The sequence below is a fragment of the Acanthochromis polyacanthus genome, chromosome 14 (assembly GCF_021347895.1).
Source record: "Acanthochromis polyacanthus isolate Apoly-LR-REF ecotype Palm Island chromosome 14, KAUST_Apoly_ChrSc, whole genome shotgun sequence".
Taxonomy (NCBI): domain Eukaryota; kingdom Metazoa; phylum Chordata; class Actinopteri; family Pomacentridae; genus Acanthochromis; species Acanthochromis polyacanthus.
In genome coordinates this window covers 10687359-10703796 of record NC_067126.1, presented here as the reverse complement: position 1 = coordinate 10703796, position 16438 = coordinate 10687359, and the positions used below count along the sequence as shown (strand labels likewise).

Sequence of the window (16438 nt, the reverse complement as noted above, 5' to 3'; positions counted from 1 at the left end):
CTGGATTACACTCGAAGAGAAGAAACTATGGATCGACCCACACGGTGTTTTCAGGGCTGATGCAGATTATTGGTGATCAAGAAAGACCAATAACTGATATTTGGAACCAAGATACTAAATTTGTTTGCATTATTGTTTGGACTTTCTATGTTGAACATGTACAGTGGCAATAGAGGGGATGACTTCAGAGCATCATTGCTCTGTTTACTGTGAGACTGATTGAGATTGAACAGTTTGTCTTCTGCAGTTCTGTCTGTTCTTCTCTATTTTGTTAATCTTTCACTGTTTTATCTCTTTTATTCCCACTAAGGTCCGTATATTAAGTTTTAATACATTATTGTTTCAGGGTAATCTGTGGCTGCCTCCTAACTTAGCTTCTAGCTGCTAGTGTAGCCTTAGCTACAGGGAAAAAAGTTTCCTGATTTGTGGCGATGGTTGTGCTTGTTCAGTTTTTACAAGTTGTCTCTCTGCTGGAAAGACATGTCTGTCTATTAGAACAGATTGTTAGTTCATTTTACTTTAGAAAGAATTTACCCTTGGTCCAAATACCTCTTATTGATTGTCTTTGCCTGGCATCATAAGTGCTTCCCGTGTTGATTGGCAAGTGACAAGTAACCAATCAGATACAGCTGCAGGTGGGACATTGATTAACACCATCAAGTCAGGCCTATAATTGGTCAATCCCTAGAAGAAACACACTTGTAGCATTCCACTTTGGTATTAAATTGAGAATGTAATTTAAGGCAAACATCAGAGGGTGGATGGTCATTCCATCACTGTTTTCATATGTAGGACCTGGCTGTTTAAGCTGCAGAGATATTAAACATCATTTGTTGAGTTCACAGATTCGCCTGGTTCCTTCCCGGATTCCCTACTTTAGACATGATTTAATTTCATTTAAAAATATCACAGCCTATCTTAACTCAAGTATATGGTTTATGTCTCTTTGTTCGCTAATAAAAACTAGTTCATTAACAGAAAATATCTTTTTATGAAACCAAGAAGTTTAAACAGCAGAACAGTTTCTCATCTTTTCGGACTTGCTCTCGGCTTTTTCATACTTCTCTTAGTCAACTAAGTCACAATCTGAACAATAAATATGCAGAAAAATAAATGAATCAGTAATAAAATAGAAGAGAACCACATAAGCACACGGGTCCAGCTAGAAAAAAAACTTTTCACATGGCCACCAACAGGAAGAGACCAAAGCAGCAGCATCAGAAGTCAGAGGGAGGTTTTATTCTCAATACATAAAATAAAAAATAAAATGTCACATAAATAATAAGCAAAAAGATTTCAAAAAGCTCTCAAAAACCAAATAACAAGTAATGAAGTGGTGGAAATTCAGAACAATAAATGTATATTTAAAATAGAATAAATAAAATAAATAAATGCACACAGCCCAGCTAGAAATCATAACACTCACATGGTCAAGAAGAGAAAATCTTTGGCATGATTAGATGTGTTGAGCTCTGTATGTTAGAGACGTACCAGAGCAAAACTTAAGTGGCACAGAGTGGGAGATAAAGTGATGCTCTTCCTTTTTGAGCAAACCAATATTTGCTTTATCCAAAAAGCTTTAGTTCTTACTCAACCTCCTCTACTCCCTCAGAAATGGGAGAATGAAGCAAAATCGTGAAGCAGGAAAACAATGAGCTGAAACACTTTTTAAAGCTCTAACGATCAGTCACTTCACAACCCAATTAAACACATTTTGCAGTAATTTGATCCGTTGTTAATAGAGAAATATGAATTATCAATGTTCACCAGAGCAGATCAGAAACTGGGTTTATTTGCTTAGTATTGATTTGTCATGGACAAATGGTGTCCTGTTTATAAGCCTTTCTTGTTTGGAAGGCGATGACAAGCAGCTTTGTTTAGTGCGGAGGACTGATTGTTGCACAACTTACTGTAACAGTCTCCAAGATTTGTCCCAATCACTTCGAAACAGCAGTAAAACTTCATTTTCACATGCATTAAAGCTAAGATGAGTTTACGGTCTGCGACAATTCAATTACAGCTGTCACATCTGCTCGTGGACAACAAAGGCCTGTGAGCTTCATTTGCCATCAAAATAAAAAATAATCCTTTCAAAGGGAGGTCAAATTAGCAGCCCTGGTTTCCCCAATGACTTCCCAGAAGTCATCACCCAGGCGGATGCATAGCTCACAGCAGCCAAGCACTCCCAGACTGCAGCTAGCATCTCTGACAACCACAGGCCTCTGGGTGGTCTTGCCGCGTGCGTTGCTGTCTGTCTGTCTGCACGTCTGCCCCGACCGAGCAGTGCTGACTCCCGTCCAACTCCTGATGGACCCGCTGTTTAACACGATAAGCTGATATAACTGCAGCGACACCCCGCAGGCGCTTTATGACGCTGCATGTGTGCGAGGGGGAAAAGTTGAGGCCTGCTTCCCCCCTGCTCCGCTCCGTCACAAATCCTGTCTGCTAATGACTACCAGCTCTATAGGACCTGAGGCAGGAGGGGTTAAAGCCCACCAATTGAGCGAATAATGAGTTGAATTAGGAGATTTAGGGATGAGGTGGAAGGAGAAGGGGACGGGTGGTATTGAATGAAAACCAGAGGTGCTTACCGCAAAGCTGCGGAGCAGAGGGGCTGTGTGTTGGAGTGTAACGGGGCTGCAGCGGGGCAGCTGCAGTGAGGACGAGCGCCTCCTTCCCATAATGCTCCACATTTATAGCTGTAATATGCAGTTTAGTAACTGTCATGAGAAGAAAGAAGCAGCAGTGACAGGCCCACAAATATTATTACTGGAACAAATGTCATCACTGAAAGGAAATAACGTCTTAATCAGAACATTCAGCTCTGTTTGCTGCCAAACTATTGTGCGACTGAGAACGACATTTCCATTCAGATTCAGTTGTTGCCTCTTTTAAAGACTTACTTTGCATAATATTGGCAGATGCAGATGATTCTGGAGCATTGAAAGGAAAATGTGCATCTCAGTGTTTATCAGTTTTGGGGAATGGCAGGCGACAGTTTGATGAAGTTTGTTTTTTAATTCCCTGGAACGTCCATTGAGGCATCCTTTAGTAATGCAATTTCAAGTCTAGCTTTCTTGCAGAAGAACTGGCAGGTTTGAATAACATTACCATTCATATTGGCCACTTATTAGCTTTTTTCGTGCATAATATGCAGTCTTATTTAGTTTAAGGCTGATTAGCTGGGCCTTTTCAGCGGATTGACTGTTAGAAGTTGGCCCAGCAATGCCTTGTCAAAGTTCAGTTTTTAATTTCTTGGCCTCCTCTTTAGTAATAGTGCTTTTAAAAGCATGTTCTTTTTACTGTGTAAACACAGGAAGCTGCATTGTCATCCACAATTTCCAGTAAATTCCGCCCAAAACAGCCTCTCGGGTAGTATTTTTTCCATTCCTGGTTTTCTTTGATTGTGTACATGTACAAATGAAGCAATATTTGGTTCCTGTGGCCACGTAGTTGACTCGGCCCAGCCTGCCCCCCCTCCCTGAAGCCAAGCCCTCTTGAAGTTTATACACAATGCACAACATTGTTCAAAAGACAAGGCACTGCGAAATAGTCTGAAGGCCTTTGAACATCATCAAAAGAGTCATTTCAAGGTTAGCTTGAACAGCCAAACATAAACTCTAAGAGAGGAGTGATTCATGGTGAAATGGATGACAGGTTTCTATTTGCTGGATAATGAAAATATCAACTGTACCAATGAAATAAAGAGAAGTTGAACAGCTGCTCTGCTTTCTCTTTTCTTTCAGGTAGCTTCGTCAGCTCACTTCCAGCCCCCAGCGCCATCCAGCAGGGAGACGAGCTATTTTCAGAGATGGTGTGGAGAGACGTTGGTGTATCTCAGCAGGTATAATTATTCCACAGAGGCAGAGTCACAGCATGAACTGATTGTCTTCAGTCAGAGAAGACAAGCTGAGTGGAAATGCTGCTGCAGGAAGACCTCGTTCCCCCAGCTAATCACCAACACTTAGGCTCTATTGTTTACTGACGGACACACACAGATACGCACTAAATGCTTGACCCAACCCCTAGCGGCAGGTTAAACACCGTGATCGTTCTGCCCTGCCACACCTCATCAGACCTGAAACTCATTAGGGAGGCAATTTGAAGAAAGTGTTAGTGCAGCTGATTGTCCTGAGGCAGGCTGTCAGATGAGCCATTTTCTTTTACTTGTTTATTCAAGGTGATTTTCAGGATGATTCCTGATTGACGAGCAGCTGGTTTGTGGATCTGTCTTGTTTAAAATTTGACTTACTCAGTTCTACTTGGTTTTCTTAAAAGCACCAATGAAAAGGAAAAACTTTGTTACCAACAACTGCGATCAGTCACTCCGACACCTCTGAAGTCAAAAAGCTATTTTCCAATGTAGGAACTTGTGGGCCATTTTAGGCTAGCTTCAACCTTTGAGTGTTTTCTGATCACAGGAAATACCTTTTGAGAACCTCTTACAGAGTGAAATAAGTAGCTACTCTAGAAAACGTATCTCTGAACAGGATCTAAAAAACCTCTGTGTGAGTCTCTTTCTCCATTTTGTAATCAAACGCAGTGAAGCTACTTAGAGTTGTAATGAAGCTGTTTGCGAAAATTTGTTGTTAACTATGAGTTTTTTTCAATCACGACAGCCCTAATGCTCAACTGTTTATCTGCACTTAACCAAATCTCAGTAACACAAGCTTTTGTCCACAGTTGTGGGCACAGCGCTAACATATCTTTAAGGCGGGTATAAGGGTTGTTAACAACAGTTGACTATTTTTCACGGAAACAACATTATACTTTCTTTGGCGCTGTGTTTCTGGCCACCTGATGACTACTGTTTAGTTTTTGGTAGCTTTTCAGGAAGATCTAACGCTTTATCCTCTAGTACCTCCATTGCAGTCTTCTTCTTGTAAGCGGCCAGGACAAGCTGCTGAAGATGTCATTTTTTCTGTCTTCTTGTTGTTCATTAGCAGTCTCCTCCTCTGTAACATCAGCTATGTGAAATTCACCACTTGTGTAACATCACAAACATGTTTTGTTTTATTTCTTTTGTGCTCATAGAACTGGAATTACGTTCTGTACCAACTATTTGTTGTGGTTTTTAAGCCCTATGAGTGAACGTCACAGTCGAAGCTGTCGGTTCTTACTCAGCAATGGAAACACAAACTAGTTCTTTTAGTTGAAAGCCCCCTAAAATTACTTGATGTTGAGTGATTCAACTAACTAAAACCAGTGCTGGAGCTAAAGCCATGCAGGATGAGTGGGAGTGTACACAATTACAATGGGGATTACATCTGGGAAATGAAAATGTGAGTGATATGTACCAGCAATGGACGCTTCATCAGTAACAATCAGAAAGTTGACTGATAACTTTATTTAAATGCATCAGACGCATGAAAGCACATAACGAAAAGTTTGGTTGCATGAACAAATTTGTACCGTGCTCCCTCCTCAGATCATGAACAGCCAATCATACCATGATAGTGGAGCCTCTTTGGCTACTGTGCACGTCTCCTGAGGCATGCTAGTCCACAGCCACATGAACCTCTTGTCTTGTTTTAGCCAATAATACAATGTAATAAAGTAATAATGATATATATATATATATATATATATATATATATATATATATATATTCTAAGATAAAACAGAAAATCTTTAAGTAAAATTGAAATAAATGGGAACCAGAGAGTTCTTGGATTTGTTAGGTTTTTTGTAAATTTTTGTAGGGTCACAACTTTAATTCAAAATTAGTAAAGTTCATCGCTGTAATTAACAATGCTGTAGGCTCCTAACCTCCTATTCTGATTAGCTACGGCAATTTCCATAATTTATAATACCATGGTGTCTTACCAATGTTCCTACATTAGTTAAGTTAATCTAAATCATTAATAAAACTGTAGAGTCTCAACCTTAGTATGTATTATGGTCAGGTAAGGTACTATTTTATATAATTTCCGTAGAGTTTTAATCCCCAATATGTAAATTACTCATAATCACATCATAAATAATAATCTAGTGGCTTAACACCAGTTTTTAAACTGAAACTTGTTTCCATCAAAACTCACAAATTTTCCCTGTTGGAGGCTGTGTATTGACAGGTAGTAGCTCTTGTAAGATGGGGTGTTATCTAAAAAGACCTCCAGCTGAACCACACACTTCTGGATTGGACTTTTTCCAGCAGATGCCATGGATGCTCAATCTGATTGGAACCTGGGGAGTTTGAAGGCCACTTCAACACCTTTGTCTGGAGCTCTTTTTGTGATGATGTGGGGCCCATTGTCCTGCTGAGTGAGTGTTGTTGCCACTGGAGGGGTGTGCTTGATCTGCAGCAGTATTTAGGTTGGATGGTACATGTCAAAGTACCATCCACATGAATGTAGGACCGAAGGTTTCCCGTCAGAACATTGACGAGATGATGATGTGATTTACTTCACCTGTTAGTGGTTTGAATGTTGTGGCAGATTGATGAATTTTTAACCTAGACAGCCCTCCGTTGTTATCCAGAAACATCAAAAAGCTGTACTGTTGTACATGGTCCTTCATTACAAATTATGTAGCAAATTATGGGTTAATACTATATAAATGAAAAAAAAAACATGACTACATTCGCCAGCTACATAGTTTATTCCTTTTTGAGAATTATTTACTTAAAAACTACAGTGTCCAGCTATTTCGGAAAACTGTTAGTATGTATTCTGGAGCTGTAATGATTAATCAATGAGTTGTCAAAAATTTTTATAGCCGAGGAATCTGTTTCGGATTAAATTTTCTGTTTTCCTTCCTCCTCATGACAAAAAAATGAATATTTTTGGGTTGTGGACAGAACAAGTTGTTTGTCATGTGGGCTTTAGGAAGCACTGATCAACATTTTTCTCTGTTGAAATTTTGTAGACAAAGGGAGATGCACATTATGAAGATACTGTTGGTCTTTTCATGACGTATAGAATATCTAAAGGACTATCATTTTTTTCCTGCTCAGATGATGCCTTTCAGAGGTGATTATGCACAACAGCAAGCATAAGTGGTACTCTGTGGTACCTTACTTGACAGAAATGTGTGCATTTTCCCTTTTTTTGCTGACCTTTTGATACACCAGAACATGTACTATGCTTGAGTGAATGAAATGAACAATGAACAAAAGTGGGTTTTTTATTGTAAATTGAGAATCAAATAAAAAATATGTAGTCTCAAAGGTTTAGCACTAGTGATTTTCTTTGGCACTCCCTGAAACCACCTTGGAAGGAGCCAAAGGTTCCTCTATGCAGGAAAAACCCTGCATTATTGCTTAAAAATAGCCCTAATTTGCCCAAAATACATCAGAATTAGAAAGATTTGTGAAACCACAAACTCAGCGATCTATCTGGAAACGATATACAAACATATGCTGTGTAATATTCTATTTTTTGTTTTCAGATATTGTCTTTCGAAATATTGAGAGTAAATATTAGTGACAGTCAGTGGGAGTCATTGTCAGGACGGGCTCATTGTTTTCCATGTCTGCTGGGTAAAGTGGGAATCCGCAGCTTCCAGTAGCTCTAATCTTGTGGGACAGGAGAAAGAAAAGCCTCTGTAAGAGCGCCGGCGGTCTAAATTACTGTCACTCCCCACGCACTTATTAGAAAGCCCCGGCCCTGTGGCTTTACACAGACCTTTAATTGATTGGCTTCGAGGAAGGCTTGTCCCTGTTGCAATATCAGCGCATGAGTGTGCAAGCAACTGTGAGGATCACGTTGAAATAAAAACAGACGAGTTTCTGAATTCACAAATTTTAATTCACTTCAACACTGGATGATTTCATTTAACTGCATTTGAGTCTAAACCCTGATTCCTGTCATACAGAAAAGCACAATATCATCATATAGAGTGAAATTAAAAGGCAGGTCGTCCGTTTGAGTGTAGCAGCCGATCAGGATAGCCGAACAAAGCGCCATCCGTGCTCAGATATTGTTTCCAACATACTGTATAGTTACACAACTGCACCAGACATCGAACAAAAGAGTTTGAATTCTTTTTAAATAGTGATTGAATTTGCCCGGCACAATAAAATGAACTGATTTCACTCTCCAAACTGGCTCAAACACTTGAAGTCACTCAAAAATAAAAGTATATCAATAACAATTTATCCCATTTGGGTATTTACAGACATTTAAAGTGAAGAACAGAGTCAAACCTGCCACTTTTCTTTAATGGCTCAAAAAGTAGATTGTCATCAACTGCAGCAAAAAAAAAGCACATTTCTCTTCTCAACAAATCTTATTTACTGTTTTTGGGAAACAGAACTGTAAAAAAATGGCATAATACAACATGACAGGACGTTTTTTTCCTTTAACCCAATAACACTCAGTAACTGCTTCTTTTTTTCTTTTTTTCCACTCTCCTTTTCTTCCTCTTCTTCCTTTAGGGCCGAGCACTTTTATTTTAACATCTCTTGTTATCCAAACAACCGCCCTGCTCTGAAAACCAATATTTAAAAACCATGGAAATAAAAACTAAAAATAGCACGCGATGACAGCAATTCTAACCATAATAACAACAATAATAACAATAATGATAATAATAATCATGGATAAAGATAGCAATAAATAGGGTTGGTGAAGTTTAAGTGCGGGTAGGTGTGGTGAAACACAAGACTGTGGGCACCAATTAGAGAGAGGAAAGGGTGATGGAGAGGAAGAGTGGAAGGGGTGGACTACCGCACATAAAGTGACTGATTGTTTGGTTGCTGAATCTCCGCTCTGTCTTTGCTTTCTTGACTTTTTTTTTCTTGGGTGGTGCCAGGACGGCCCAAGTGTCCCTCCGCGCCACATCCTCTTGATCCTGCCAGACTGTCCACCTCACAGTTTTTAAAAGCCTCGAGAGGAGAGGCAGGCAGGAAGGGAGGCAAGAGTACAGCACATCCACAAAATATCAGTGTCTTAAGTGCTAGATAGGGCTGGTAGTGATTCTGGATGGTGAGGCGGGGGCAGGAGATGCACGGCGAGTACCATCTACCCCCGTTGTCAGGCAGGTAAAAGCATTAGCAATATCAGTGTGTGTCCTGAGGGTTTGTAGGATTGCAGAGGTCTCTGAATGCCCCAGGGTCCAGTCAATATTTAGGGCATATTCAACCCAGCATGGAGGGAGTTATGTCCTGTGTGGCTGTGCTCAGAGTTTAGAGAGGAGGAGCATCTTTTCTGGCTGATTAGAGGAAAGTTGTGTGATTGTTTCAGTCGGCAGCAAGAGTCTAATGAGAATCTGAATTATTTAAACATTTCTGGGGAAACTTTCTTTCACAGTTATACAACAACTGCTGTAACCTGCTGTCTTTTTTGAGGTAATTTCACTCCACAAATCTGAGATTGTCACCGTGTCACAGTCTTGGCGATGTGCAGTATTTCAGCCTAATAGTTTCTTGGTTAATGTGCCTGCATAGATCTCTCACACAGTTTTCTATGCTGCCATCCTCATCAGTTCCTCGTTTCACGGACCATTTCCAGTTTCTTCTCCCTCTCTCTTTATCTCTGTCCTCTCCTCTCTGTTTGTCGGTCTCTACCTCTGGTAGTCGGCCTGCTCTCTGGGACTGGATGAGGAGCTCCCAGGGGCCAGAGGGCCACTGAGGCGGCCATGCCCCTTGTCCTTGCCCTCCTCCTGAGCCAAGCTGGTCCCTGAGGACGACTGGCTAGAATTGGAGCTGGAGGAGGCTGGGGGCTGGCTCAGCCCCCCTGTGCTCCCACCGTTCCCCTCTGTGGTCTGGTAGATCTCCTCAGCTCCATCTTCACTCGACTCTGGGTCTTCTGAGCCTGAAAGAAGCTCCTCTTCTCTGTATTCGCTGACGTCGACGCCCCCACTGGCGGTGGCCCCCTCGCCCAGCTCCTTGAGGCGGCCGTGGTGCTTGACGTGGTAGCGCTGGTTCTGGAAGAACTTGATGATGGTGTGTTTGGGGAGGTCGAGCTGCGCTGACAAGGTGTGGATGGCCTCCTGGTCGGGGTACAGACCAACATCCTGGATGAAGCTCTGCAGGATTCCCAAGGCCTCCAGTGAAATCTGGAATAGACAGGAAGGAAAGCTAGATGAAAATGTGAATAAACCCTTGATTTGCTCCTGTCACATTTTTCCTCAGTGTGGGCTCATATTTCACTGGAACATAAAGTCCTACAGCTCTATGCAAACAGTACAACTATGGCCAGAAGGGGAGAAAACTCAGACATGTCTTCTGTGCAGTATCACATTGTTGAAACACACACAAAAAAACTTGATTAATTTCATAGATTTTTTTTCAACTTAAAAATCTCCATCATTTTCTCACAGATGTTACCAACACTGGTAAAAATTAGGGCTCACATGCTTGGATGTTTTAATAACCTCTCCAGACTTTTTGATTCTACTCTGCACATCAGAAAGATGTTTCACCATGCTGAATGTATCTTCCAACAACTTGCTCCTCTGTATACCATTTTTTCACCACGCTGCATTTATTTTAATGCTCAAATTTGTTTTAATTTCCTTGTAATCACTGATTTCTTTCCATATTTCGCTTGTCTCTGCTGTGTGTGAATACAGCCTGCAGTCCAACAGAAAACTCAGAATTTTGGTCACAGCAGTCAGTCTTGACTTTTCAGTGTAGAGCAGCTTTTTTTCTACAGAATCTGGTACAAACATTTTGTTCTTGGCTAATTTTCAAAATTAGGCACGTAGGATAAAGTGACTTTGATGAAATGTCATTACTACAAGCTTAAATTTGCCGTTTGAAAGCACTGAACTGCACGTCACCAGAGTGGTTCAACAACTGTCTGAAATTTGAAAATCTAAGTTTTCTTTCTGTTTCTGCAGTTTCTGGCAATATTTGGTGAATAATATAGGATGCCCTTTGACACCTGCTGGCAATTTTTGGAGTTTCAAATGTTGAAACCAATGGAGTCGTATGCCAAGATGCAATATTTCCACCTCATACATCATACAAACTCTACCTTAGTTCGAGATCGTGGCTTCTTGTTGCTCCCAGCACTGCCAACTGTACTGGGTGGACATCCACCTGGAGCTCCTGCTACCACAGTCTGGGACCTCTCCTCGTTCACCGTGGCAGATAACGGCTCCTCACGCATCGGGGACAGGTGGTGCTCCTTCATCGGGGCTGGGGGTGGCCTGTGAAGTGCCTGACGAGAAAGACAAAAGAGCTAATTAATGGGGCACAGTGACCCCTCATCAAAACTGTAGCCACGAATGCCTTATATACAACCTAAATCATGTGTAATGTCTCTATCTGAGTGGATTTGTGTTAAAATACGATGCTCTGTGTATAACTTGCAGCTGACATTCACTTTGTGTGCTGCAACACATCTAATAAAACAACCAGTACACAGTAGCCAGGGCTGCAGGGTGAACAGAGGGTGGGAACAAGTGTTTCTTGGTGTCACGGTCTATTAACCAGCTCCAAGGCTGGCACTCAAGCTGCTATGCATCCAGTATACCTTTGCCCTAATGTGTGTAAGATTAGCTTTAGTAAAACGCCAACCACCTGTCTGCCAGGAAGTCTCTTATTTACAAACCTATGACACTCTAATCACTATTTAACCAGCCCATTTAAAACCCAAAAGGGACAGAGTGTAGACGGGAAAACGGAACAGAGAAATTGTCATTTCAGATTAAATATGATTCATAGCACCTGTTGTAGAGAGGAAATGTGCAAAATATAGATAAAAACTTCCCCGGGTAAATCAAACCTATGTCAATCTAATAAGTTAACATTGTTGCAGGAGTTTCGGAAGTGCAGGTGCACACAGAAAAATAGGGCAAATCTATTTATATATATATATACTCTTCAAGAAAAACAAAAGGCAATGCCATTTATGAAAAACATCTTAATGCTTATCTTAATGCTCAAATTTGTTTTGATTTCCTCTTAATCACAAATTTCTTTCCATATTTCACTTGTCTGTGCGTCATAACAGAACAGGTTAAATTAAGTGGACTATAATATCAAAAAACAGTAGAAGAAACATTATCAGATTGGATTTGGAAGTATACGTCACATGAAAATCACATTGCTTTGTTTGTCAGTCTTACATAACTATAGTTACTCAGTTTAATCTGCATATTTATTAAGAAACAAAGTTTGAAAAGAAAGGGCTCTAGAGTCGTTCTTTGAGGTACTCCACTTTCCATTTTTACTTTGTTCTTATTATACGTATTGTTATATATATTGTAAAACTATGAATCATGAGTGCTGCCTTTGTCCTGCACATTTAAATTAGATTCATCTTTGCTACAGTTACTTGCCTGAAGAAGAAGACTCCTGGCTGTCTGCCTGGTTATTGATTTCTTTTTAAATTCAATCTTTTTGACTGAATCTTTCAGGTAAAGCAAAGGAGTAACTCATATGCAGCTTGATAAATCAAACTTAGGGCAAAAATCATCAAATTTTTAGAACAATTTCTGCTCCACCATCTCTTATTCATCTGAAAATTTATGATGAACATAACTTTCTTTTCATTTTTGTCATCAAGTATTTCACATTGAAACATATTCTATACTTTTTGTGTTGTATTTTTCTGACATACAGCTACATACGGGTCAGAAAATGTCGCTAAGAGACTTCTGCATTGTAATTGTTTATGTTACTATGTGCTTCAAAGTGGGATTTTTCTTGATGAGATGATTTGTTCTACTTGTCTGATATTGCAGATTTGGAATCATTGTCATGGTGCGAAATAACTATACATTGCTTGCTTGTATTTTTAACTGTTTTTGAGATATTGGCGTTCAGACACTGTCAAATTTTAAAATGCAAAAAAACCCCTCTGGAAGTGGGTTGATGGGCATTTTTTAAAAAAAAAACAACAACATTAAATATCTATAGTTTAACATTAATAAAAAGTTTCAAACAAGTCAGAGATGGTTGAGCAGAAGCTTTCTGATGACTTAATGTGAAGTAACCGTTGAGCTTGTGCTGTTTCTGCTGAAACAATTTGTGTCTCCTGGTTTTTATCAACTCAGATTATTCAGTAATCCAGGTTATGACACAAGGAGCTCAATGTTTAGCAGGTTTTTCGCAGATATATTCATGGGATCTCTTGGAAATTACGTGTAAAGAAGGGCTGGGAAGGTATAAAGAGTAGAAATGTGTTGACGGAGGGATCCTCTGGCTCTGACAGCAGCGAGGACCACGGGACGAAGTGTTGGAAGGCAGAGTGGGGACTCTGGTTGTTTGTCAGAAGGTAGTGGCTGTTGTGAGAACGTTGTGGTCGTGTCCCGCCCGCTCGCTTTAAGAGCTGGGAGGGGCCTCCCCACTGGAATGCCCCAGCCCGATCTCACGAGGATTCGTGAAACTGTCACGTAAGTTTTAGTTTCGGTTTCGTGCGCACCAACACGATTTCGTCATGTTTTTCGTGCCGCTCACCACGAAATGCGCACCAATGTATTTTAAACGGCGGACTTTTCGTGCCACCCAGAACGTATTTCAAACGAATGTGTGTATTATATTTTTAATGTAAAACCATGGCGAATCCAACGCTATATTTTGCATGACATCGTCCCTAACCATAACCCTAACCATAACCATAACCCGGTGGTACACTTACCTTTTTTTTTTTTTTTTTTTTTTTTTTTTTTTTTTTTTTTTTTCCCAATTTGCATAGGAATTTCAAGAATGTCCGGCGGCCGCAAACGCGATCACACAAGCAGTATACGCCGATGGACAGCTTAGATCGTCATGAATCCGCTGGTATAAACCACTTTCAGCTGTGATTACCACAGCGGGTTTCGTTGTGAGCAACACGAAAAACATTTCGTGGTGAGCGGCACGAAAAACATGACGAAATCGTGTTGGTGCGCACGAAAAAGAAACAAAAAATTTACGTAACAGTTTCACGAATCCCCGTGAGACCGTGTTGAATGCCCAGCTATAAATCTGTGGTGCATTAAAATTAAAGGACCCACATAAAGATAATAGTCATTCGCTTTTCTCTCCCTCTCTTCAATAATAACAGGGTATTACTTAAATAATATTGAGGGCAGGCCAGACCATGAAATTGCTCCAATTTCATTCGCAGGGGCTTTACTTTCAGGAGGGGGGTGACGGGAATTTACAGGAATTCAGTAGGCTTTTCCTTTCTGTTGTAATTTTTCTCTCAAATCATGTTTCTTTCACACAAACTTTCAGATACTGGATGTAAGAATGCAGGAAAACCAACAATGGAGAAAAAAAAAAAGACAAGTCTCTTCCCTAATGAGGACCACACAGCCACAAACATCCCCCATACTAACTCACTGAGACACTTAATAGCTAAATTGAGGGTAAATCATGGAGGGATTGTGAAACCTACCGACTCCCCCTGACAGCCAGGGCTCTTGGATCAATGGCGCATGCATGCATTAATGGTGAGGCCTGGTCTCCCTCATGCGCTAATGATGATGTTGGAGAGCAGAGCCAAGCAAACTGGGCTGTTTGGTTCCTTCAGAGTTTATCTCTGAACACTTCTTCATCCTTTCTCTTTTGTGCTCATACCATGAAGAGCTTATATAGTGAAAATATGTTTTTATTGTGTTTTCGTATGTCTTAGAAACTTGGAGATGTAACATAGGAGCTCTCTTAGCCTCTACCTTCCCAACGAGGTGGCCTCCCAGCTGTACAAGGCGGTAAAAATTTTATTCGGTTTCTAAGTAAAAACTGAGGAACCATTAGTCGTCAAGCTATATATTAGCATACCTCCGCCTCCTTTCACTGCGTCCAGGTGTGAACTATTCAGACTGAACAATTGTCTCACAGTCCACCAGGTTTATTTACTTTCTACATCTGCTTTTGCGAACTCTAAATTACTTTAGCCATTAGCAAAGCTCACCAAATGTTCTGCTGTTGGCTGCAAGAGTAAACACAAGAGTCTTAACGCTCTCCCAGCATCTGAGGAACTGATCATCCACTCAACAACTTTGATTTTTTATAACAATGTGCTCTGAAAATCCTTGTTGCTAATATTAGCGTTAGCATAAACTCTAACTCTCAGGGACAGTCTGAGATGGTTCAAACTTTATTTTAAACAAATAAAAAAGCACTGGGTGGGTTATTGTGTTTACATGTTGCCTGCTGTTCAATTCAACCTAATCTCAGCTGCTGTTTTCATGTGTTATCTTCTCTCCTGCCCTCTGTGCTCCCTTAAATACACTTTAGTACAACTGAATTCACAATAAAGCTGTTCTCATCTACATTTTTTTGTCCGTTTCTATTGTCAGACAGCAGAAAAAGTATGAAATGATAACTGAAACACAGCACATTCAAAATACAGGTTAACAAAAAGTCACTTCCGAGCAGCTACTCTGCAACCAAAATACTGATTTTAAAACAGCAACGTTGTCTCACAAACTCACCAAACACGCAACTTAAAAACAGCAGCTGTGCTCAGAATTCAGAGATATTTTCGTGTAAAATGATTAGTCAGAGAGAAAGTAACAAGCAAAAAGTCCTGGTCTCTCACACTTGTTCATATTTGTAGACTGATGTGGTCAGCTACAGCCACTGAAACAGCCTGAACAGATCTAAAACCAGGAGTTATACAGTCATGGTGGCATGAAGCATCTTTGTGGTACTTCAAGCTAAAAAAAAAAAAAATATTGAGACACGTTGTTGAAATGGGGCACAGTATGGGACCTTTACGTTTTCCTCCCTTCGGTGTCTTTTCCTTCTCTCCCACTACCAAACTGCATTTCTCTCCCCTCTCACCTCCCCCACCGCCGTCTCTACTCACTTCTAATACATCAGGACACTAATGAAGTGGGCCGCTGCCAAGCCAACATGACTCCACGTCCAAATCAGCTCAGAAGTCGTAGATGCCAGGAGCCCCAACCTCCACCTCCAGCCTCTTCTTCCTCCCCTCACCTCCAGCCCTCCTCACTCTTGTCCCTCCCTATTAACACCGTTACTGTCACATTTTGTTAATCGGTCAACCTCTACACAGCAGATTATCTTTGCTTTCCTTTAGAAAAATCCAAAAGATTCAGAGAAAGTCTAATTGTAAGCGGCAACAATACACAATGTGGTAACTCTGGCACAATTTCTCTCTTCATTCTCTTTTACTGGAAGCATTTTCCGAGCGCTCGGCATTGTGAGATGACTGGTGTCTTCTTACGAAAGGCAACTCGAGGGTGTGTGAGAGCATAAAATCCAGGTGAAAATCATTAAAAGCAATCTGCGGGTTTGGGTGAATATAATTAAAAACTGAAAAGCAGTGGTCATGTGTCATAGAGAGTTGACTTACACTTCTTTCTACCTAGAAATGTGGCCAAGTGTGGGGGTTGGAGGAGCAAACAAAGCCTCCAGAAATGGTGGCCTTTCAGAACTACCATTTTCTGATCCTATTGTCCCCATCAATTTATAATGCACTCGAAGGTGGCCTGCTGCTTCCATGGCACATGTTTGGTTAAGTGTAGGGAGAAAAACTATTCCGTAAAGGTTTGGGAAAGGTCACAGTTTGGTTTTAAAATCCCACATAGT

At 40.6% G+C, this 16438-nt stretch overlaps 1 protein-coding gene across 1 annotated transcript in view; it reads right to left on the bottom strand.

The window, feature by feature from the left end:
- Positions 1–7726: 7726 nt before the first annotated feature.
- Positions 7727–16438, bottom strand: part of satb2 (SATB homeobox 2) — a 51914-nt gene continuing 43202 nt past the window's right edge. Inside the window, exons 12-13 of the mRNA XM_051959012.1 lie at positions 10923–11108; positions 7727–9999 (exon numbers count right to left, since the gene is read on the bottom strand). Of these exons, the coding sequence (XP_051814972.1) occupies positions 9505–9999; positions 10923–11108 (681 nt within the window). The 3' untranslated portion in view covers positions 7727–9504. The remainder of the gene's footprint in view (positions 10000–10922; positions 11109–16438) is intronic.